The 23,066-nt window shown below is 33.2% G+C and overlaps 3 protein-coding genes across 9 annotated transcripts in view; 1 reads left to right on the top strand and 2 right to left on the bottom strand.

Annotated features, from left to right (window-relative positions):
- Positions 1 to 993: 993 nt before the first annotated feature.
- LOC110601339 lies at positions 994 to 2,419 on the top strand. Its single transcript, XM_021738436.2, has 5 exons — positions 994 to 1,154; positions 1,286 to 1,443; positions 1,529 to 1,613; positions 1,724 to 1,906; positions 1,978 to 2,419. Exons 1-5 carry the CDS (start codon positions 1,052 to 1,054, stop codon positions 2,253 to 2,255), a joined length of 807 nt encoding a protein of 268 aa, XP_021594128.1. The 5' UTR covers positions 994 to 1,051; the 3' UTR covers positions 2,256 to 2,419.
- A 2,476-nt stretch (positions 2,420 to 4,895) lies between these two features.
- LOC122721949 (uncharacterized mitochondrial protein AtMg00810-like) lies at positions 4,896 to 9,455 on the bottom strand. Its single transcript, XM_043951364.1, has 3 exons — positions 9,374 to 9,455; positions 5,086 to 5,411; positions 4,896 to 4,925 (listed from the first exon to the last, which is right to left on the bottom strand). The coding sequence occupies exons 1-3, from the start codon at positions 9,453 to 9,455 to the stop codon at positions 4,896 to 4,898; spliced, it is 438 nt and encodes a 145-aa protein (XP_043807299.1).
- Positions 9,456 to 18,865: 9,410 nt separating this feature from the next.
- The window catches only part of LOC110601711 (sodium/hydrogen exchanger 7), a 28,826-nt gene continuing 24,625 nt past the window's right edge, over positions 18,866 to 23,066 (bottom strand). For 6 of the 7 annotated variants that reach the window (XM_043950841.1, XM_021738964.2, XM_043950842.1 and 3 more), the window contains 5 exons: positions 22,839 to 23,057; positions 22,508 to 22,714; positions 21,095 to 21,386; positions 19,763 to 20,058; positions 18,866 to 19,334 (listed from right to left, as the gene is read on the bottom strand). In XM_043950841.1, coding sequence (XP_043806776.1) covers positions 19,023 to 19,334; positions 19,763 to 20,058; positions 21,095 to 21,386; positions 22,508 to 22,714; positions 22,839 to 23,057 — 1,326 coding nt within the window. In that variant the 3' untranslated portion in view covers positions 18,866 to 19,022. Of the gene's footprint in view, positions 19,335 to 19,762; positions 20,113 to 21,094; positions 21,387 to 22,507; positions 22,715 to 22,838; positions 23,058 to 23,066 lie in introns of those variants that run through there. The other variant, XM_043950846.1, reaches the window with a different exon arrangement.

The raw sequence follows: 23,066 nt of genomic DNA, 5'->3' as shown, positions 1-23,066 counted from the left end.
ATTCCATTTTCCACTTATATGAGTGAAGTACTTAATTAATTAAGTTTTATAAAGTTATTATTAATCATTTTCTTAATTATCATAATAAAAAATTCTATGAGAAATATTTTCTTAGAGAAAAAAGAAAAAGAAAATTTGGAATTGGAGATAAGTGTTATGATTAACCCCACACCACCCCACCAATGTGAAGAATTGTGGAAAGTATAAGAAGGTAAAAGCTGAAAAGAAATAAAATGCTGAAATTTGAATATGCATAAATCTATGGTCCCATTCGCTTTCTCCTCGCCAACCAAATTTCTTTTTTCTTTTCTTTTCTTTTCTTTTCTTTTCCTTTCCTCTTTACATGCACCAAACAACATGGCATCATAACCTTAGCAATTATTTGGCCCCCCACATGATAACCACCCCATTTTCCCACATCCCAACACACACATCCTCTAAACCTTATTATTAAAATAGAATTATAAAAATTTTGAAGTTATATAAAGATAAATTTGCCAATTATTATTTTAAATTTTTATATTTATATTTATATATTAAATATTTCAATTTTAATTAATTTATGTCTAGTTTAATGTAAATATTTAATTTAATAATTACTCCCTGGTCTATTTTATGATAATTAAGAAAATGATTAAATCACTTACCTGATAACAAAATAACTTTTAATTTGATTAAATTACTCTTTATCTTACCTAATTCTTCAATTTAATAATTTTTTCCTCTGTTAATCTATTAATGGTAAAATGGAATAATTAAGAGATAAATAAATAATAAAATTTTTTTAAAAAATTATAAAAATAATTATTATATTTACTAGAGATAAGAATTAAATTAAAAAATAAATAAATTAATACTTGTAATTTTTTTAAAATGATAAATAATTTTAAACAAATTAATTTTTCAAAAGTGATTGGTTGACTGCTTCTTCAATAAAAGTCATACATTTTCTCACCCCTTCTTTTTCCCAACTCACTGCATAAATAGCACTTGCCTCCATTATTTTAGTGCATGAGTCGTCAAGATTTTAATCACTAAGCCTCTTCACTCCATGGCTTATTTTGCTTCTAGCTATTTTCATGGCACGTCTTCCTTAGGTGCTTGCTGGGATCTTCAAAACCTTGGAATTCTCCATGCAGACACCATGTCTTTAGGTGACATTTGTCTTTTTTCCTTTCTTTAATTACTTTGTCTTTACACTGTTCTTGTCTGTTATGGGCTCTTCGTTCTTGTGGCTCGGTGGGTAGATTTAGAGAAAACCTTATCCTTTTCAATGTATTTGCAGTGATGGATGGAGCTTCACCGTTTTTCTCATATCTTGAGTCTGATTTCTCTACTGGGTATTTAGAAGATGCTTTGGTTGAATTTAATGCAAGTTCTAAACGACGACGCTTGCCGTCCTACACTGACGATCGAACCAAATTATCAGAGGATCATCATCATGTAATTACAGAACTTCTGAATTCTAATTAATAGGTAAGTGTCTTCATTATCTTTTCTAATGATTGGTTCTGATATCATTGCACAGAGCTACTGGAATGAGAACTGCGAGTGGGATTCTGAGAATTTTAGTTGCACGAGCCACACTACCAGTACTATTCATGGAGTTTCAGGTGATTCTTTTTTATATAGTTTATATAATTTCTCAAACTCATTGCATAAATAACCCATGTCCTACTTTGATGAATCCTATGGAATAATTAATCACTATTCTTAAATGTAGATGAACCCATAAGCAAGTCCATGAGCAATATGAGCGAGGAGGAGGCAACTGTTATTACAGAGATGAAAACACCAGAAAAGAAAATATCAGAGGCCCCTGAAACTCTTGATTCTTCATCTTCTTACTACACAGGCTCGGCTAAAACCAAGTCCATTTTTGACAAGGATGACCTGCATCATCCTGGTATTAATTATCACTAATTTTCCTTAAGTATGATTACATATTATTTGTTAATAACTAATGGGGGTTTTCAGGTGAGGGTAACAGAAAAAAGAGGGTGATAACACGGGTGGTGTATCCATTTGCACTGGTGAAGCCTGGAGGAGTTGAAGGTGACTTTACCATAAGCGATATCAATGAGAGAATCTCAATGCCACCAACAAGGCCTGTAAGGCATCCGGTCGGTGACTTTGCTTGTAGGCCATGTGTGTCGGCTGAAGGAACAGGCCTTTCAGGGAAAGCTGTAGTGGCCCTTACAAGAATCCACACACAAGGAAGAGGCACAATCACCATTATCAGAACCAAAGGTTAAAAAGCCAGCCATATACTTATATATTGTACTCATTTTTACCCTGCATAGTTCTTTCTCTATGATCTGGTTAAATTGTATAGAGGGAAAAGAAGATTCCATGTTTGCAAAATGGTTAGTTCCCAAGAGGTATAATCACTGTTTATTGAATCTATACTCATTTTTTATGATGTGAACTCAAATGGAATTGTGTAGGAAAGAAAAAGAGAAAAAAATGGAAAGAGAGAGTGGAAGGAGAAAAGAAAAAGTTCAAAATACATATATGGAGTAGCAATGTTTGTCTGGCGGAGACATCAGTCCTATAATGTTGCATGCTTATAGTTGTACAATGGTCCTGATAAGGTTAGCTAGCAAAAGGCAATAACTGCAGGAAGAGGCACGGCCCTCAAATCACTTCAGCAAATAAAGCTGGCGGTCTATCCCAATAACTTTTAGATTTATTTTCAGACTTATTCAAAATAGTTAATTAAGTTATTTAATAATTTATAAGTTAGTTTATTTTTTTTCAATAAATTTATGTTCGTATTATCTGCAATTTCAAACAGTCTCAATAGTTAAAATTATATCAGCTAATATCGAAATTCTAAAATAACATATATTTATAAATTTCACAACAGTCACGATAAATAAGAACTAAATATGAAAGTTTATAAACAAACTACTTAATGAGCAAAATCGTAATTGTACATTCACATTAATACAATTGTTATAGTGATCCTCACGTCACATATAGACAGAGAATAGCCTACAAAGAATAGAGACACAACACAGCAACACTTCAAATCTATGATAGCCTGCTAGGTACAATTTTTATTGGTAGCCAACTAATTACTTTTCTAAAAAAAATCTTATGAATAAAATAGTTTATGTTAGAAAAAAATATCAATATGTTTCCGATGATATCTCAAAATAAATAATTATAAGAGAATTACATACTGTTGACTCGATTCTTTATTTACTACTAATTTATATTATTTTTTTAATATTATATTTAAAAAATTTTATAATTAAAAAATTACCGTTTTAATATCTAAAACTCTAAAACCTTAACACGCATCCCAAGTAGTGTCTGAATCTCAAGTTGAATTAGGTTCTTCAGGTATTATATGTCTCAAGTTTAAAATCACCTGACATCCAAGTGCTCATCCTGTAATTCAATAATCTTCCATTATATTACACTCCCTTAATCTTAAATTATATATCTCCGATCTTGCACGACCATGGCCAGTGCAGAATTCTCTGTACTATGCATGCATGCCCTGGTGCATATACAGTCTGACCCGTGTACCTAGTTCTCCATACCCATCACGAGTTCTAATTCCAAATCTACTATATATACTAGATTATAAGTTTCAGAACCAGAGAGTTTAGGAGACACATAGCTCCTAAAATTCATAGATTGTTTCAATCATTTATCAAATATGAACATTTTTCTTCTCCTATCGTGTCATCTTGTGTAATGGTCAACACCCACCATGTTCAAAAGTCACTTGCTCCAAGATAATATCAAACATCTTGGGGCCCATAAATCTTTCAACAGTCATTACAATCTAGATCTCCACCCTCTAATACCCATTGATCGAAGCACAAGATTCCTGTCAGGAAAATTTGTGGTAGTGATTGATTTGAGGCAGGGCAGCATAGTTTAGGGGATAGACAACAAACAGCTGGAGGGCAAAAAATATGTGTTAGCATGTGCTGCGACTATCTACGTGGTTGAAAACTTGGTGGGGTTGCGACAAATATTAAAGGGAAGCTTTGTGCTTTTGTCTCCTCCTTGTGAAAATGGTTATTGTTGTTTAGGTGAAGAAGCTTTTGACCTTTTTTATATGGGATGCTTGTGTTTATTGCAAAAATTTGATCAGGTAGGCCCCTATTAGTTAATTGCTAATCGCCTGCTTAATTTAAATTTCAAACCTTCTTTATGATTCAAATTGTTTTGTTTTATATAGAGGAATTCCTCATATTTATAATATTGAGTTTAAATAAAAATTAACCTTCTTAATTGTATATTTCTTGAATGAATTCATGGATGAATCCACAACCATACCCTAAATATTTTTTTATTAAAATAAATTGGTATATATACAGATTATAAGATTTTGTTTAGAGATTATAAGATTTTGTTTAGACAACTCTTAATAATTTTTTATCAATCAATTAGCTTATGATTATGTAATCTCCCATAATTATGTACAGATTATATTCACACTCTAACACTCTCCTTAAATTGAATTATAGATATTTATCATACTCAACTTGTTAGAAAAATATTTTATTCGAAACTTATTTAAAGTTTTAGTGAGTAGATCACTCAGTTGCTCTACTGTTTTACATAACTGGTGAAGATTAAATTTTCTTCAATCTTCTCACGGATTAAATGACAATCAACTTCAATATGTTTAGTTCGTTCATGGTATACTGGATTGGAAGTAATATGAAGAGTAATCTGATTATCACACTAAAGTTTCGCAGGTAACGCAATATTCATACCAACTTCTTTCAACAGATGATTTATCCATAGAATCTCACAAGTGGATTGAACTATAGCCTTGTATTCTGACTCGGCACTGGATTTGGATACCATATTTTACTTCTTATTTTTTCAAAACACTAGGTTTCCTCCAACAAATATACAGTAGTCTATAGTCGACCTTCTATCACTTTTGAATCCTGCCCAATCAGCATCAGAAAAACACTCAAGTGCTGTATGCCCATGATCTTTGTAGAGTATACTGAGTTTAGGAGTCCCTTTTAAATAATATAGAATTTATTCTAGAGCGGTCCAATGTTTCATCGTAGGTGCAGACATGAACTGGCTTACAACACTTACTGCAAAAGCAATATCTGGCTGAGTCATCACCATAAGGTAGTTCAACTTTCCAACTAACCTCCTATACCTCTCTGAATCATCATAAGGGTCTCCGTCATCTTTTGCAAGACATATATTAGAAATCATTAGTGTGCTACATGGTTTAGCTCCCATCTTCTCAGTTTTTACAAGTAAGGCAATGGCATATTTCCTTTGAGACAGGAAAATTCCACTTTTACTTCTCAAGGTTTCGATTCCTAAGAAATATTTAAGCTGACCCAAGTCTTTGGTATGAAAACTCGCATGCTCGTAGTTTTTGAGAGAAGAGATCCATGTACTATCATTCCCTGTAATAACAATATTATCAACATATACAACAAGAAGAATAATACCAGTATCTGAATTTCTATAAAAGACTGAATGGTCACACTTGCTTTTTTTCAATCCAAAATTTTGAACAACTTCACTGAACTTGGCAAACCATGCACGGGGACTCTACTTCAAACCATACAAAGATTTCTTCAAATGACAGACTTTTCCATACTTCCCCTGAACAACAAACCCTGGTGGTTGCTCTATATACACCTCCTCTTAGAGTTCACCATGTAAAAATGTATTCTTTTATATCTAATTGGTGTAAAGGTCAATTGACGCGGAACCCTATGGCACAAGCCTCAAACCCACACGCACAAGTAGATATGGAATCCAAAGATCTGATAAACCCACCTCCTATGGCACCCCACACTTAGAGAAGCTGAAACACCAATGATTGAAGGATTTAGATGAGAATCTGACAAACGCCACAACAAATAGTTGATAAGTTAATCGAGATTCCTGGTGCAATTGATGAAAGCAAATCCTCACTCTCACTCAAAGCAATACACGCCAACGGCATGAAAATAATTCTGATAATTTGATTTCAAAGCTGTCTCTTACAATTGTTTCTTATCCTTATATAGTAAGGAGAAAAACAATTAAAACCCTAAGACACTCTTCTTGGGCCTGACTTAAACACATAAGGCCCAAGCCCAATCATATACTAAAATAACACATAAGTATTAAAACATAAGCCCAAAACATGGCCCAACACTCTAAAACTTAAAAGATAAAATATGGCCAGAATACAAGCCCAAACAAAGCTAAAATAAAATAAGTGTTCAAATAATAAAACATAGCAAGCCCATCATAACAAAGCTGAATCTTCACAAAAACCTTACTTGATCTTCACTTTAGGCTTCCCTTTGTGTAGTTTTAGCCCATAGGTTTGATTAGGCTCCCTAAGCCTATGATTGCAAGTGTTGCACCAAATCTGTCCCATATGAGTTGAAGCACGCCCCAAATATATATGGATCATATGAATATGATTTTGAACTCCTTTTAGATCCATTTGAATGACATAAGTTTGCTCCACACCATTGTTAGAAATTTGCCCTATTGGATCCGTATCATTCCCTCTTTCTTTAGAAAAGATTCGTCCTCGAATCTTGCTGATATTTATGTCAAGAAGGAAAGCTTTAGGCACCCATGTATCTTCAAAGACCTCCTTTTGAATAGGTGGAAATAGTATAAAACTTTCATCATGGATGTTTTCATCAACAACCTGCACATCAAGAACAAATGAACTAGACATAAAAATATTAGTCATAGAAAGATCATGTGGATGTGACCCATTCTCCTCTACAACTTCCAAAACAGTCTTATTCACCTCCTCCACCTCATCAATCATGTGCTCCCCATGTCCACCATCATTCACAACCTCTTCTATAAGTTCATTAATGGAATTTTCAATTTCAATCTCTATGGAAGTTGACATTGGAACTTTAGCCTCTTCTTTCTCCTTTTCTTTCTCCATCTTCCCTCCTTGAACTAGTCTTGATTCTTTTCCAGCCTCGTTACCCTCAAACTCACTCTTTTCTCTCATTTTTTCCACAGAACTCAAGCTCTCACTCACCTTTGTAGCCAAGGCCGAAGCCTCCCTCTCCCTCTCCAGCATTTTTATGTGATCGGCATATACCTCTTGAGGTGATAAAGGAGCGAGTATAAGCTTCTGTCCTTCATGAGTGAAGGAGTACTTGTTATTGAGCCCATCATGTTGCACCTTTCTATCATATTGCCACGGCCTACCCAACAATATATGGCTTGCCTGCATAGGTACCACATCGCACAAGATCTCATCCTTATACCTACCAATAGAAAATGGTATAACCACCTGGCGTGTAACTCTAACCTCACCACAGTCGTTCAACCATTGCAATCTGTATGGCTTAGGGTGTTTAATAGAAGCCAAGCCCAATTTCTCCACCATATACACACTAGCCACATTTGCACAACTACCTCCATCAATAATGACAGTACACACTTTTCCATTAACCAAACACCTAGTGTGAAATATGTTTTCCCGCTGTTTCAGGCTTTCTTCCTTAACCTGCATATTCAGAGCACGCCTAGCAACAAGCATCTCACAATGTGCAGCAAGCAACACATTATTAACAAACACATCCGAATCATCATAGTCATTATTGCAATTATGAGTTCTTTGAGGTATTCTTGTAGAAGTGGACGCTGGTGAGACATTCTGATCTTTACTCATCCTACCACTCTTTTGCTGATTCTTCAATTGCACTTCAGAAACTAAGGTCAACCAACTAACCACAAGGTGCGTTTAATGAAACAAAAAAAAAAAGAAAACCTAAAGAAAGAACGAAGAGCGCAAAAACTAGAAAGAAGACACTAACAATTTGGAAAGTAACACACGAACTAGGTTTTGTGCTACTTGAAAATATCACCTAGAGTATAGACACAAGCAAATAATACTCCAGCAATGTCAAGGAAATAAAAACAAGCTTAAACCAAAAAGGAAACTTAGAATTCAAATAAAAACGAATCTGGAAAATTTTGAATTTAATTCACTTCAAAGTAAATTAAATATGGATCTATTAAAATCTACCCAAAAAGGCAAGTATCAAGACCCACAAATAGAGACAGAAAAAAAAAAAAAAATCAAATAAAATTCAATAGGCAGATTTCTTTTGTCTCTAATCTGGATTCAACCCAATTCAAATTTCAAATTTCCAAATTGATTCCCACAAACTATAGCAATCAATTGAGATAGGTACGGAAATATAGATACAATCACAATTTCTGCCAGAACAAGATAAGGCAAAGGGATTTTTTTTTTTTCGTTTTTTTTTTTTTTTTTTTTTTTTGTATTGCGATTTTTTTTTTTTTTGTGATGCAAGAAGAAAAGGAAAACTCAGAAAAAAAAACTCAGAAAAAAAGGAAAACTCAATAACGAAGGAAAGGAAACTCACAGAAATCAATAACGAAGAAAAGGAAAACTCAGAAAAAAAAACTCTAGATCCTGAGATAAATAAGAATTTACCTCACTTTGGCTCTGATACCAACTGACGCGGAACCCTATGGCACAAGCCTCAAACCCACACGCACAAGTAGATATGGAATCCAAAGATCTGATAAACCCACCTCCTATGGCACCCCACACTTAGAGAAGCTGAAACACCAATGATTGAAGGATTTAGATGAGAATCTGACAAACGCCACAACAAATAGTTGATAAGTTAATCGAGATTCCTGGTGCAATTGATGAAAGCAAATCCTCACTCTCACTCAAAGCAATACACGCCAACGGCATGAAAATAATTCTGATAATTTGATTTCAAAGCTGTCTCTTACAATTGTTTCTTATCCTTATATAGTAAGGAGAAAAACAATTAAAACCCTAAGACACTCTTCTTGGGCCTGACTTAAACACATAAGGCCCAAGCCCAATCATATACTAAAATAACACATAAGTATTAAAACATAAGCCCAAAACATGGCCCAACACTCTAAAACTTAAAAGATAAAATATGGCCAGAATACAAGCCCAAACAAAGCTAAAATAAAATAAGTGTTCAAATAATAAAACATAGCAAGCCCATCATAACAAAGCTGAATCTTCACAAAAACCTTACTTGATCTTCACTTTAGGCTTCCCTTTGTGTAGTTTTAGCCCATAGGTTTGATTAGGCTCCCTAAGCCTATGATTGCAAGTGTTGCACCAAATCTGTCCCATATGAGTTGAAGCACGCCCCAAATATATATGGATCATATGAATATGATTTTGAACTCCTTTTAGATCCATTTGAATGACATAAGTTTGCTCCACACCATTGTTAGAAATTTGCCCTATTGGATCCGTATCATCAATGCTGAGAAGCAGCTAGGGAGATGAACAAGCGAACTGAGGTCATTTTTGCTACAAGAGAAAAAGTGTCAAAATAGTAAATGCTATAGGTTTGGGCATAACCTTTGGCAACAAGACAGGCCTTAAGCCTCGCTATGGAGCCATCTGGATTGACTTTGACGGCAAAAATCCATTTACAACCCATAACCTTCTTGCTAGAGGGTAAAATCAACTAGTTCCCAAGTATGATTTTCATCTAGAGCCTTGATCTCCTGAAACATTGCATCACGCTATTCAGAATGAGTCAATGCCTCTTTAACTACCTTAGGCAAGGAAATGAAATCTAGAGAAACAATTAAGGAGGTAGAAGAAGGAGACAGGTGATCATAAGACAGAAAGTTAGCAACAAAATAAATAGATTTACACTGCCATTTAACTTTATGAAGACTAATGGGGAGGTCAATGTCACTCGGTGGTGGATCTGATGGCGAAAAAGATTATGGTGCAAGACATGTATCATCAGGTACTAGTCTCCGAGAGTAAACTTGAATAACTGGCGGTTTAATAGGAGGCTGAGTATTAGGAGGAATGTTACCATCAGATTGTATAGCAGAACGCATACTCAAAGAGGTCCCACCATCAGATATGATTCTATAGATGAGCCACTCATCATCATCCTCTTGATTAGGAGAGATCTGTGCAACAGGATAAAAAGGAACTTGTTCGGAAAAGACTACATCTGTTGAGACCAGATATTTGTTGAGGTTTGGAGAGTAACACCGATACCCCTTTTGAAGGCGAGAATATCCCAAAAAAACACACTTGAAAGTTTTAGGATTAAATTTAGTCACATAAGGTCTGACATCTCGAACATAGCAAGTACTAACAAACAGTCGTATTTCAAGAGGAAATAGTAGCTTCTTAGGAAAGAGGACATTATAAGGAGTATTACCATTTAGTACTGCGGAGGGCATGCGATTAATGAGAAAGTATGCAGTAGAGACAACATCAGCCCAAAATTGCTTAGAAACTTACATTTGAAACAACAGAGCTCTAGCGGTCTTAAGGAGATGTCGATTCTTCCTTTCAGCTACTCCATTTTGAATGAGTGTATCAACACATGACGATTGGTGAACAATACCATGTTGAGTCATATAAGCCTAAAATGATTCTGACATATATTCTTTAGCATTGTTGCTCCGCAAAATTTGCACAAAAATATTAAATTGATTCTTGATTTCAGCACAGAAGGCAGAAAAATAAGAAAGCACTTCCGAACGTTGCTTCATAAAATAAATCCAAGTCATTCTAAAGTAATCATCCACAAAAGAGATAAAATATGTGAATCCAGTCTTAGATCCAACAGGGCATGGGTCCCAAACATCTGAATAAACTAATTCAAAAGCAAACTTAGCTCATTTATTGACTGTAGGACTTAGAGTTTCGATGATATTTTGCAAAATGACATGACTCACATTCCAGTAAAGATACTTTATGAAATTGAGGGCATAGCTTCTTCAAAACCGATAAAGAATGGTGTCCCAACCGATAATGTGCTTCAAATGGAAACACGACACTGGAGCAGACAACAAACTGAGTGTGAGATTCACCTGCTTCCCGTCCTATATCGGCAGATTACGGAAATTCTGAATTGTATATAATAGCTAGCACAAAACTACTAAATAACTTGGGTTAACCATTTTGGACCAAGTGGAAAGTGGATTCAAAAGTTATTTGGGTCAGTTTAGACCGGTCCGTTTCAATTGGTATCAGAGTCACCCTGGATCAGAAAAATTGTGCAGAGCTAGTGGGTCTGCAAGGAAAGGGCTATCCGTGTGAGATGAGGTGGAGCCGCCCGAGATATTAGCGAACCACAATACCTAAGGGTCCGGTCCTGACTTAGCAATTGTATACGATTTAGTTGCGACAAGGATATCGCAAATTTAGGAGGGGAGAGTGTGAGATTCACCTGCTTTCCGTCCCACATCGGCGAATTGCAAAAATTCTGAATTGTATATAATAGCTACCATGAAACTACTAAATAATTTGGGTTAACCATTTTGGACTAAGTGGAAAATGGGTCTAAAAGTTATTTGGGCCAGTTTAGGTCGGCTTGTTTCATTGAGGCACTCATGCATCCAAAATGTAGAGACCCCTAGTTACATGTCCTTTACCAATAATCTGCTTCGTCACAAGATCCTGAATGAGACAATGATCAGGAAAAAAAGAAACACAACAAATTAGGTTTTTGGTAAGTTTACTCACAGAAATTAAATTAAAGGCAAAGATTAAGTAAACTTAAGATAGATGATAGAATAATAGAAGAAGTAGGTTTAACGGTCTCAGAACCCTCAACATTATAGGTTGACCCATCAGCTATAATAACAGAAGAATGTGCTTTATAAGATCAAAAGCTAGTAAAAATATGAGGATTACAAGTCATGTGATCCGTGACACCAGAATCAATGATCCATTTATATGAAGAGGAAATAAGACACGTTTTACCTGTGTCAGCCGCTACTGAAAACATTGGGATAATTTTAATAATATGGGTCTTATAGTCAAAAACCATTTCAACCAAAACCCTATACCCTTATACCTTCAAACAAGGAAGATAACAAAATCTAACCCAGTTAACAGTATCAAAAAAATGCCTCCACTCAATACCCAAACGGCAAACAAACCACAGATCTGACAAAGAGACTGCAAGGCAACTTCGCCGTTCTCCCTAAATGGACGATGAGAGACAAATATTATCCTAAATGGATAATATAAAAGAACAGGAGCCCTGAGTTTCCAAACATTTAAAACTTGATAGAAGAGAAAAAAATTAAATCTCTACAGAAATGACTCTGATACCATATAATAAGATAAAGAATAATTGGGCAATTTCAGTATTTTTTCCATTGAAGTAAGTAGATATATATACAGATTACAAGATTTTATTAAGATAACTCCTAATAATCCTCTAATTAGCATACCTAAATATTTGATTCATGCATTTAGAAAAATATCTCTTGTCTGTTGATTATGCAAAGAATTTATCATCTACACTTGATTCGAATTAATGGATCCAAAATTAAATATAAGAGTTGCACTAATTTTCAATTACGAAAATCAACAGTTAACTAATAAAATATTATTACCTGCCATTTAAGTATGAAGTTAACCAACATCATTTCTTTCTGTCTTGCATAGAGAAAGAAAAACAAACAAGAAGCAGACAAAAATTTGAACAATACATTGCAAACCCCCATTGCTCTTCTGACTCATTACCTTATCATCTTATATATTATTTAATTACACATTTGATACCCGAAACCAGCAACTTTTGTCACTAACATCTCCATCTGCAAAACGTTCATATAGATCCTGGTAGGTGAGGACTCTTATTCTGAAACCACAGCAATATCCGCATCATTTTCAGCATCTTTTTCGTTTGATCTTTTTCATTAGAGTATATGCATATATAGCTTATGATCCAGAGATACAGAAACTTGAGGTTCTGAAATAATCATGGGGAAGAAAATAAGTCCACGAATGATGAAAATAGCCAAAAATATTGAGAAGAAGCAAGTAATCCAGAGTTTGCATGGCGTGTTGAGGCCTAAGGTTTACATCACTGACATCTCAAGCTTCAAGAGGCTTGTTCAAGAGCTAACTGGAAATGGAAGATCCACAGTTTCGTCCTCACCATCTCCTGATAGACCACAGACGATAAGTGAAAAGTTTTTGGCTGCAGATCTAGAAAATAATAACTTGGATGTATCAATGGATGCAGCTGTTGATTTGCAGAAACACAGCCAAGGACTTGTGTGGATGGACCAGGCTGTGGATGCATATAGGGAGCTTGAATCATGGCTTCTGGATGTATGTTGATGTTGCAAATATTCTTCAAATACACAAGTTAAGTAAGACCCTGGAATGATTTTAGCTTGTACATAGTTTTATTCTTTCTGCTGTATAATCTAGGTTTAGAAAAATTCATTACAGAAAATGTATTTGTTTTTAACATTTAATACGTATTTTTTTTATTAAAATACGATTAATCTGAAATTTAAATATGAGAACTTACAATTTTAGATACATAATTCAAAGGCGGTGTCACATCCTCGCACCCTAATTCTTCTAATTAAATTCATTATGATATTAAATTTTCTTCGTCTCTTTCTGTTATTTTCAAATATATTCTCAGTATAAAATGTTCATAGCAGAATTTTGTTTCAATTTCCTTTGCTTGCTTTTTAAAATAATAAAATTAAGGTAAGTTGATTCTAAATTATAAGAGTGAGAGTGATTGCTTTATATATTTTATTCTAAAAATGGCGAATTGGACGTGCAGAATATATAAAAGTATATCCAACTGTCTGCAGAATTTATAATTATATATTTAATTAATTTTAGAATATACAGAAATTTGATGCAATTATAATAGAAGCTAAGACAAATTTAAATTTTTGTCCACATCACTCATAATTATGATAATTAGAGGCACATATAAACTTCAAAATATTATAAAAATGAGTACAATAAGTTGGTTTTTAATCTTTTAATTAATGTTTTCATAATTTTAAAATAATCAATTATCTTAATTATCAAAATATATAAAAGACATTTGGTTTTATTTTATAATAATAGTAAATTTTGAGCAATTGATCAATAAGAATATGCGGATAAAGGGAGATAAAAGAGCTGGCAATGAAGGTAAAGTCAGGGTGGAGCTACCATTAATTGAGTTTAATTGAAAAATCGAATCCAAACTGATTTATACTTAGTCCGATGTAATGTTGTAATGGTTCACGCTCTTTTTTTTTTTTCTTTTTTTTTATTTTTTAATAATGTAATTCTATTATAATACTAATAATACTATTTGTCGCTATCATATAGAATCGTACATATAGACTTTCTCACTATAGTTAGTGGCTATTTAATTTCCCTCCGGCACCCGTACCGATAGAATCGTAGTGTAACTGGACCTGTTTCTCTATTTCTCATCACATCAGACGAGCTGGATTTCTCTTTGATGAGTCCGGACCTCCTGTCAGTTTGATTTGTGGATTGAGTTACGCGCTAATGGGCCAGCTTGTATATTGAGGGACTGAGTTACGCGTCAATAGGTCAACTTGCGTATCGAACTCTGATGGATTTTGAGCTTGACTTTTCTATAAAAGTTCGACTACGGATTGAGTGTCAGTGACCCAACCGTCGTGAATTTCAATTATTAATTCTAAATATTTTGCATCTTCCTTTATTTTTTTTTTCTCAGAATTTTATTGATTTGAGATTTAAATTCCATTTACAGATAGGTTTGAGTTGGGTTACTGTATTGGGCTATTGTGAATTTGGGTTTGTTGGCATGTATAAATTATTAAAACAATGCCAAAATTTCTACCATAAAATCGACAGTAGGATTAAAGACTTTTCTAATTAGGGGAGCAAAAATATTTTTAATAGGTGAATAATTATTTATTAGATGGAGTAGATTTCCTCTCTATATATATTATTTTAAATTAAATAAATTTTTTAATTAGATTCGTATTAAAAAGTCTAATAATTTTTACCTATTAGAGTATTTTTACTTTTTGTAGAGAGCATCTTTTGGCAGATGCAATCCCATTATAATAAGAAGAGAGAGATTTCAACTTAAATTGAAAAAATAAAACATATGATTTAAATATAAATAATTCTTATCTATTAATAAAAAATTTTGTTAATATAATTAAACATATAGTTATAGTAAATATATTATATTATTATTAGAGAGAAAAATAAAATAAATTAATTAATTAATTTTTTATAAATAATTTTAATAAATTTAAATTTTTTGTAATAAAATATATATAGTAATTATTAGGGATATATTTGGCCTCGTCGGCTCCACTATGACCACCAACCCTCGTGTATTCTTATTATTGCTGTTGTGATTGACTAGTAAGAAGACCTTAAAAGACTCAAGACTTTGACCTGTATTTTCTGAATTCTTCTTCTGTAAACCTTTGGTATGTAGCTATCTATGTATATATACACATACTTAGTTATGGATTCATAAATCTTTTAAGAGTCTTTTTCATTAATAAAGTCTTATCTTCAGAACAGAAATTAAACAAAAGTTATTGAATTAATTGTAATCCAATCTCCATTCTGGATATCAATTTTCAAGTGCTGTGATATGTGAGCAGCAAATAAAGCATACGGATAATGCACAGACAGGTTACCAGAAAATCACTATCAATTTGTATATTTTCAGTTTTAGCTGTCAGATTTCTCTTTTTTCCTTTTCTCAAAGTTAGCTGTCAGAATTAGACGTTAGAATTCAGGTAGAAAGGAAATGAGAGTTCCTTCAAACTGAAAACCCATGCAACAGAGGAAGATGCAAATTTGCAAAAATTGCTTGAAGGCGACTGGACTCTGAACCAAGAAGGTTACCCAACAAAAAAAAGAAGTTTTTGGCTTTAATAATTAAAAAGTGAGAGGAAACAGAGATTCCTTTCATCCTATAAAATTAAAAGACACCCATTGTTAGTTCACAATTCGATCGCCATTGAAACAGAATCATGATCCAAATCAATAAGTGTAAAAAGACTTGAAGAAAATGACAAAATTGAAGAAGTGGGTAAACTTAAAATCTGAAGAAATGATCGAAACTCGAAGCATGCGCAGCCATTAACCATGTCAACAAGGAAAAACAACTGAAGTGCTTCTCTGTTTGCCCAAGCAGAGACCAAGTAAAGAAAACATTCGTTTTACAGAACTCTTGAGCACTCGGCCTCGTTTAGGAATCCAGCGAGGAGCCAGCCCTGGCCGAAGTGATGGCTTACCATTTGGAATAGGCGCAGCAGCCATGTGAAGCGGCGGCTGCGGAGGTGGCGAGAAACAACAAAAGAAAAATTTGAAGAATTTTCTAGTTGTGTTGGGCGGTGGTGGAAGCGAAGAGGAAGTCGGTATGTTATATAAATGGAAGCGTGGGAACCGCGGGACCACCGAGTAAGACCCAGAAGCCGTGTGGCGCAGATCCTCGATTATAAACGACTCGTTCTTGACATCACCAACACTCAAGAACTGGACTGCTCAAGTTTCAATATCCGACAAACCCGAGTCTCCTGTGCGCGGGTTACTGTTCCTGCGTAGTTGTATTTAAGTCTGTCGCTGCCCTTTTCTTTTCTTTTCTTTTCTTTTCTTTTGAATGGGTCTTTATTTTTCTCACACGCCTTGGCTTCAGCCCGGTCAGCTTTTGCCCGTTCCCTTTATTTACCGTCATTCTTTTTTATTAGAGAAGAATTTAAATAAATTTTTTAAAATTATATAAGAATTATTTTTTAAATAAAGACTTTTAAATTAAAAAAATTGTTTTTTTTTTCAGAAAAAATAAATATTTTGAATTCTTATAAATTTTTTTTTTGCTGTTTGGATGGGAGAAAAAATAAAATAAAATTCTTTTTATTTTATTTGGATTAAAAGAAAATAAGAGTGAGAAATACAAATAAAAGTTACCATTTATATTCTTTTGAATTTAGAAAGAAAATAAATTTATTATTATAAATATAAATATAAAGAGTAAAATAAATATTTTGTTGTTAAAAAATTATTTTCTCACTGTGATACTTAGATAATAGAAGGAAAAAAAAGCTTTTCCACTATTTTTATTTTCCTTCATTATATTTTTGTATTGTTTTTTGAGGATATTGCATTTAGAAATGGGTAAATATCATCTATGATTCTAATTAGAGTTTGGATCTAGAAATTTTTGTTAATGAATAAACTTAAAATATATTATAGGACTTATCTGTTTTGCATGTGAATTTTTTTTTTAAAATTTTTAATGTTTCATAAATTGAATTTAAACAAAATATGACTATAATTTATATTTTCTTATTATTTTTGTATGTTTGGTATTTACATCTATGTATGTATATATGGCAGATAATTAATTTGACATAAGATTTTTGGATATGGTTTTAATGTATTTTTATTAATGTAATTTATTTTAATAAAAATATTTGCTACTTGTAAACTATATTATTAATAAGTATTAAATCATAAATGAATTTATAACTCATTTTAAAATGATATAAAATAATTTTTAACATCATTAACATTTAATTTATTAAATTTTCCTACACTATTTATGTTAAATTTCATTTGTTTGACTAAAAATATTTTTTGAGACATTTAAAAAAATCAATTGGTTACATAAATAAATAAAAGAAAGAAAGTGTTATTTCTTTATAAGTACTAGGGACAAAGTAAGCCATTTCTTTTTTCTTTTTACATAAATAAAAGAAAGTATTATTTCTTTATAAGAATGGACAATTCACCTTTTAAAAAATGCTACTGGACTTAAGAAAATCCAATTTTTACATGACAAGTTTTTTAATTTTTGGATTTACTGTTTCAATTTTTTTATTGTTATTTTAGATAAATTTTAAAATATCTAAAATTTTAGTTTTGAAATTCAATTTTTATAAACATAATAATTTATTTATTATATATATACATTAAATTGAATTTCATATATTAATTTTAAAAATTAATTAAAATTGCACCTAAATGAAAATATCAACACAATAAATCTAAAATTAAAATATTTATATTAAAATATAAAAAACACACAAACATTGCGCCTTTCTATTACCCAATTGGCCTCATAAAATAAATAGCAGAAAGTTAAATTAATATCTTTTATATTATTTCATATAATGATGAATTATTAAGCCTTAAAATGATAAACATTTATCATTATCTCTTGATAATCCTTATGAGTATTATAATCAATTGGCTTAATTTCGCGTAAACTTCAATTCTTTTTTGTTAAGCTTATGTAAAAAATTAAATTCGATTGGATAAAAAAAAGTACCAATTTTACGTAAAATAAGTCAAATTCTTATTAGAAAAAGTCCATTGTAATCAATTGATTGCTGGCGGTATTCTATTAGGTTAGGAGTGGCGATCAATAATTTTAATTGAATTAGAATCGCATGATCTCTCAGTTTTCATTTTAGATTTGATTAAATTTAAAGGTTGAAACTTTTTAAATCTTTTCTTTATAAAGAGGATAAAATTCAATTAAATCCATTTGTTCTAATTTGGTTTTTAAACAATTTTTATTTTTAATTTTAATTTAATCAATTTTTTATTAAATAGATTTAATTATAATATTATTTCAACCTTCTTTAAGAATAGGCTTGATGTAAGGCCCGAGGTAGACAGTCATGGTTGTTATTTTCTTTCTTGACATCTTTCTTCTATTCCTTGTCTTATCAAATCCTTATTATTGTTTGCTTTGAGTATTTTGTCGTGTAATTCTATTTGTAGGAAATGACTCCTTATTTTTTCAATTGCTAGAAACAAACATGGCACACCTTTTTTATTTTTCATTTTTCATTTTGTCTTTCTTTTATGTCTCAAGTTGACCCTAGCCTATCTATTGAACAGTAGATCAAGAATATTTGCAAATCTACAAATAACATTGACATGGAGTCGAGAAATCCATCACTTAAGAATTTTCTACTCGTAAATATATTCTCATGAAAATCTAGTAACTGCATTTGTGTTTTCACTAATTTTGGTCAGTGAGATAGATGCTCCATGTATTCCTCAACATTATAATGCCTTAACTAAACAATCAAAACAAGGTAACTGATTCTATCATAGATGATGGAAGCAAAGGAAAAGTTTGGAAATTTTAAATAATGACATACCTTTGTATCAGATGTTTAACGTAGGAACATGTGGACACAATATATCTACAATGGAGACATTTGAGAAAGCAAATTTAGGTAGCCTGGCGGAAAGAAAGGTTACTTGGTGAGTCAATTCTTATTATGTGATCATCTTCAGCCCCAGAGTCATCACTAGAATAATCCAAGACATGGCTCTCATCTGTGTCTGTCCTCTGCTGTGGGGGAGCTGGTACAGTCCGTGAAAACTTTTCCACCCGAAGGTTCTTTCTTAAAGTAGTAGATCCTTCTGATCTAACGCTGACAAGCGGACGGCCATTAAGTGATGCAACCCTTGAGAATAACATGCTTTGTGATCGGTTGAACAGACTGCTTGAAGAACGGTGGGCTTTCCCTTGAACGTCAACCTTGTGAAATGAAAAGATAATGCAGTAAGTTCAAAAGAAAAAAGATGTACCAAAGTGAAAATTTACGATATTTTGTTTTGTCAAAAAGTAAATTATTTTGTAATAGCCACAAGCAAGGATTTCTATTTCCATATTTCATAGGTTCACCATGGGGGGAGGGGGGGGGGGAGTGTATTTTAATGACAATTAGCAAACTGATACCAATGGGTTAACTTTATCACCGTTTCACTGACCAGAGTAGACTCTTTTAACTTTTCCCCAAAAGGAAATACCTATAATTTATTGAATTCAATAGGAAAAAAGGTCTCTACGCATTAACTATAAAGTCTAATATAAAACCTCCAAATTTGTTCAATGTGTTTTAGAGTAATTATCCTACAAGGGTACTTCCCAACAAATCCAAGCAAACAGAAGTAAATCAACCATACCATGCTGCCAAAAATGCTCAGCTGCATTGCTCTTGCAGGCAAACTATTTGCTTGTCCACTTTCAAGTTTCTGCTTTTCCATTTTTTCCTTGTAGAAATTTTCAGGCCAGCTCATAAGACCATGTTCTCTGCTTAGAGGTCTATGGGGATGATCACCTGTATGTGGTACCAAAGAAGATGACCTTCTCACAAGAGCCCTATCAGCTTCAAAAGCTGCCATATCAAACATTATCACTCTTGCTCTCGCCTCAACTTGATAACAGGATCTTTGATGAGATAAACTGGCTGCCCTGGCACCTGCATTTAAAAGTTTTAATGACCTGACTTTGATCTCTCATTCATCATGGTTCACTGTAGACAAAAGAACTTAGTTGACAGCGCAATAAATAAAATCAAAATGCATCTGATAAGTAGTTCATTTTGCTTCCTTGTCAAAATAGCAACAAGTAATTGGAACAGTGACAAGAACCAAAAGGAACATCTACATCTTCAGTCAATAACTCATCAAGTTTCTATCATGAAAATTGAAAATGAGTTGACCATTATTTTTGGATCTATATGTTTCCAAAAAGTTGACCCAGAGCATGTGCAGATAGTTTTTGTTAATTGTCATATTCCTATCCTTATCTCCTTGGCTTTCCTAAAAATGTCTATAACTCTTCAACAATTCTGGAATTTCTAATTACAAGCCTAATCTGCTCAAAAGCTGGGTTAAAGCCTGAACCTAACGCACTCCGAACTCAAAATGGTCCAAACATTTTTTTTGAGTTGAGTGGGCTAGGGAAACCCAGGTGACTCCATACAATTTTGAGTATTAGCTGAAAAATCCCAAGAATTACAAAAACCAAGGAATCCAAAATAAAACTGCACAAGTCAACACACAGGTTGACCTTTAACACAACCTCAATCTGATTGGGTAAGGTGTTGGGATTTAACCCAAGCAGTTCAATGTGGCCTATCACCATCTCGAGAACCAAACCTAACTTGGTAGTGCTTTTAAATTTAGCCATCTTATTCTCCTCTTCCTCATTTTATTTCATGAATTCACTAACTACCAAAAGCAAATTTGAAAAGACAAACAGCAAATAGTCTTAAACAGTAATCATCCATTAGGTAACATAAACTTGGATGTATATGATATGGAAATATGCAGGAGCAGCGTGTATAAACACCACATCACCCTGTTAAGACACTGCTTCCATCCAGTAGTAAAATAGTATAGCATAACTATTAGACATGGTGAAAGATAAGAGGAGACTATAGAAAAATAAAGAGAGAGTCCTATTCAGCCTCCTCTTTTTTTTTTCCCTTTGAAGTTCAGAATTTAAGTTACCATTTATTTCTTCATTTTGAATGCTTTGACTCCCATGTGCATTTCCAAAGCTTTGATTTCCATGCAGAGGCAAGAGTGCTGCAGGTGATACAATCAATTCTTCTTGAAAAACATGGGCTCTTACAAATCCTTCTAAGAGGAAGCCAATGCAATGTTGAGGAATTTCTATAATTTCTCCCCTTAAGTGTATATTTATCATTGACCAGTCTGAAACAAGAGCTCTCAAATCTTGCATTTCCATTTTCTCAAATATTTGAGGAAGCAAAATTTTGGCCAGTACAATAGCACTTTCCTGAAAAATAAAACAGAGTGCACAAAATAGCTTGAGCTATTGAACAATAGACAACAGTTGTATCCCATATTTATTTAGTCATTTTACCTAGATATATGTTAACCAGGCATTAAAAAGCAACCAACCACATCAGTTGGAAACTTCAGAACCTTTGGACAGTCAGAAATGTTGAGTAATTTGATCAATAGAGACATAGATGCTCATATATCTAACATTATTACACCTGAAGGAACACTCAATTTGTTTACTCTTCTCATGACTGCTCTTATTTCTCAGCTAATAAAGTTTGGAATATTATGGTACCACTAGAGCTTAGCATTTTTTTTTCAACTTGCAGTTTTAACAAGATGAATAGTAATGACTTGAAAAAGAAAGTAGGCATAGTACAATTTTCCCCTGATTGGTGTGTCATTACTTGAATAAAAAAGCAGGCATAGTACGATTTGCCCCTGATTGGTGTGTCATTGTAAGCACAGTGAGCCATATTCACATTTGCATTGCAAGAGGCCATAAGTAATTTGGACGACCTTGTTATTCATTTGAGGACAACTGGGTTTCTTAGCCTTTTACTGGCTTAAAGTGACAAGGAATTGGTAGTAGAGCAGATGAAAAGTTCTCTGTAACTATGTTTTTTCGTGCAGGTATATGAAGATTTATTTAGATGGAAAGAGATGCTCACTTTTCAAAAACCAGTTTTTGTCTTTTAGTTTGCTGTGGGAAAAGGCGGTTTTTTAACTTTTCCATGGGCTTCAGCTTCAGGGGCTTTTTAAGTGACGTCTTTATGAGTTATATGAAGATTTAGATGGAAAGAGATGCTGACATTTCAAAACAAGTTGTTGTCTTCTAATTTGCTGTGGGAAAAGGTGGTTGTTTAACTTTTCCGTGAGCTTCAGATTGAGGGGATTTTAAGGGATGTCTTGAAAAGTTATCCAGTTTTTTTTTTTTTTTTTCCAAAGAAAAGTTATCCAGTTTAGTTGCATAGAAATGCTGCTTAGAAGTCTTTTAAGGAATGTTTCTGTTGTTTGTCATTGTTTGCTGATTTATAGCAGTCCTTATCCTCGTTGCATTTTCTCTTTTGCTTCACTTGAAAAAAGATTATTTTTCCTATTAAAAAAAAATACCTTCCACAGGAAGTCTTCTACTTTGGCGTCCGACCTTGCTGCTGAAAGTATTTTCTCACTTTCAACAAAAAAACAGAGTACCACAGAATCTGTTACCATGTCACAGATGTAAGCCTTCCCAACTAGCACTTCATATATGCCCAGTGTGCTCCCATGTGTAAAAGTTGGATGCAGAGAATGCCTGTTCCTTATGCTGTTATTCCTCCACTGCCAAACAACAATTTGACATTTATGACATGCCCCAATGCAATCAAATTGTTTTATTTTTAACTGAAAAAGGAGAGAAATAAAAGGAAGAAACACATTTCTTGTAGCTAGCTTGCTCATTTACCTTGACAACACCATTAGAAATAAGCCAAACTCCATTTGGCTTTGCGCCCTCTTTGTAAAGTGGTACACCGCGTGATTTCATTGTTCCTTTGGTGGAACCTTCAAGTGGTTCACGTACTGTAGGAGGAAGGGCCCCCAACAAGGGATGGATGCTAATCAGATCAGTTATTTTGGGAATCTTTACTAAAGGAGGATTCCTTAGAAGCCTTTTCAAGTCAGTCTGCAACAA

The sequence above is a fragment of the Manihot esculenta genome, chromosome 15 (assembly GCF_001659605.2).
Source record: "Manihot esculenta cultivar AM560-2 chromosome 15, M.esculenta_v8, whole genome shotgun sequence".
Classification (NCBI taxonomy): Eukaryota; Viridiplantae; Streptophyta; class Magnoliopsida; order Malpighiales; family Euphorbiaceae; genus Manihot; species Manihot esculenta.
The sequence above is the reverse complement of the archived record's forward strand: the minus strand, read 5'-3'. Positions and strand labels throughout refer to the sequence as shown.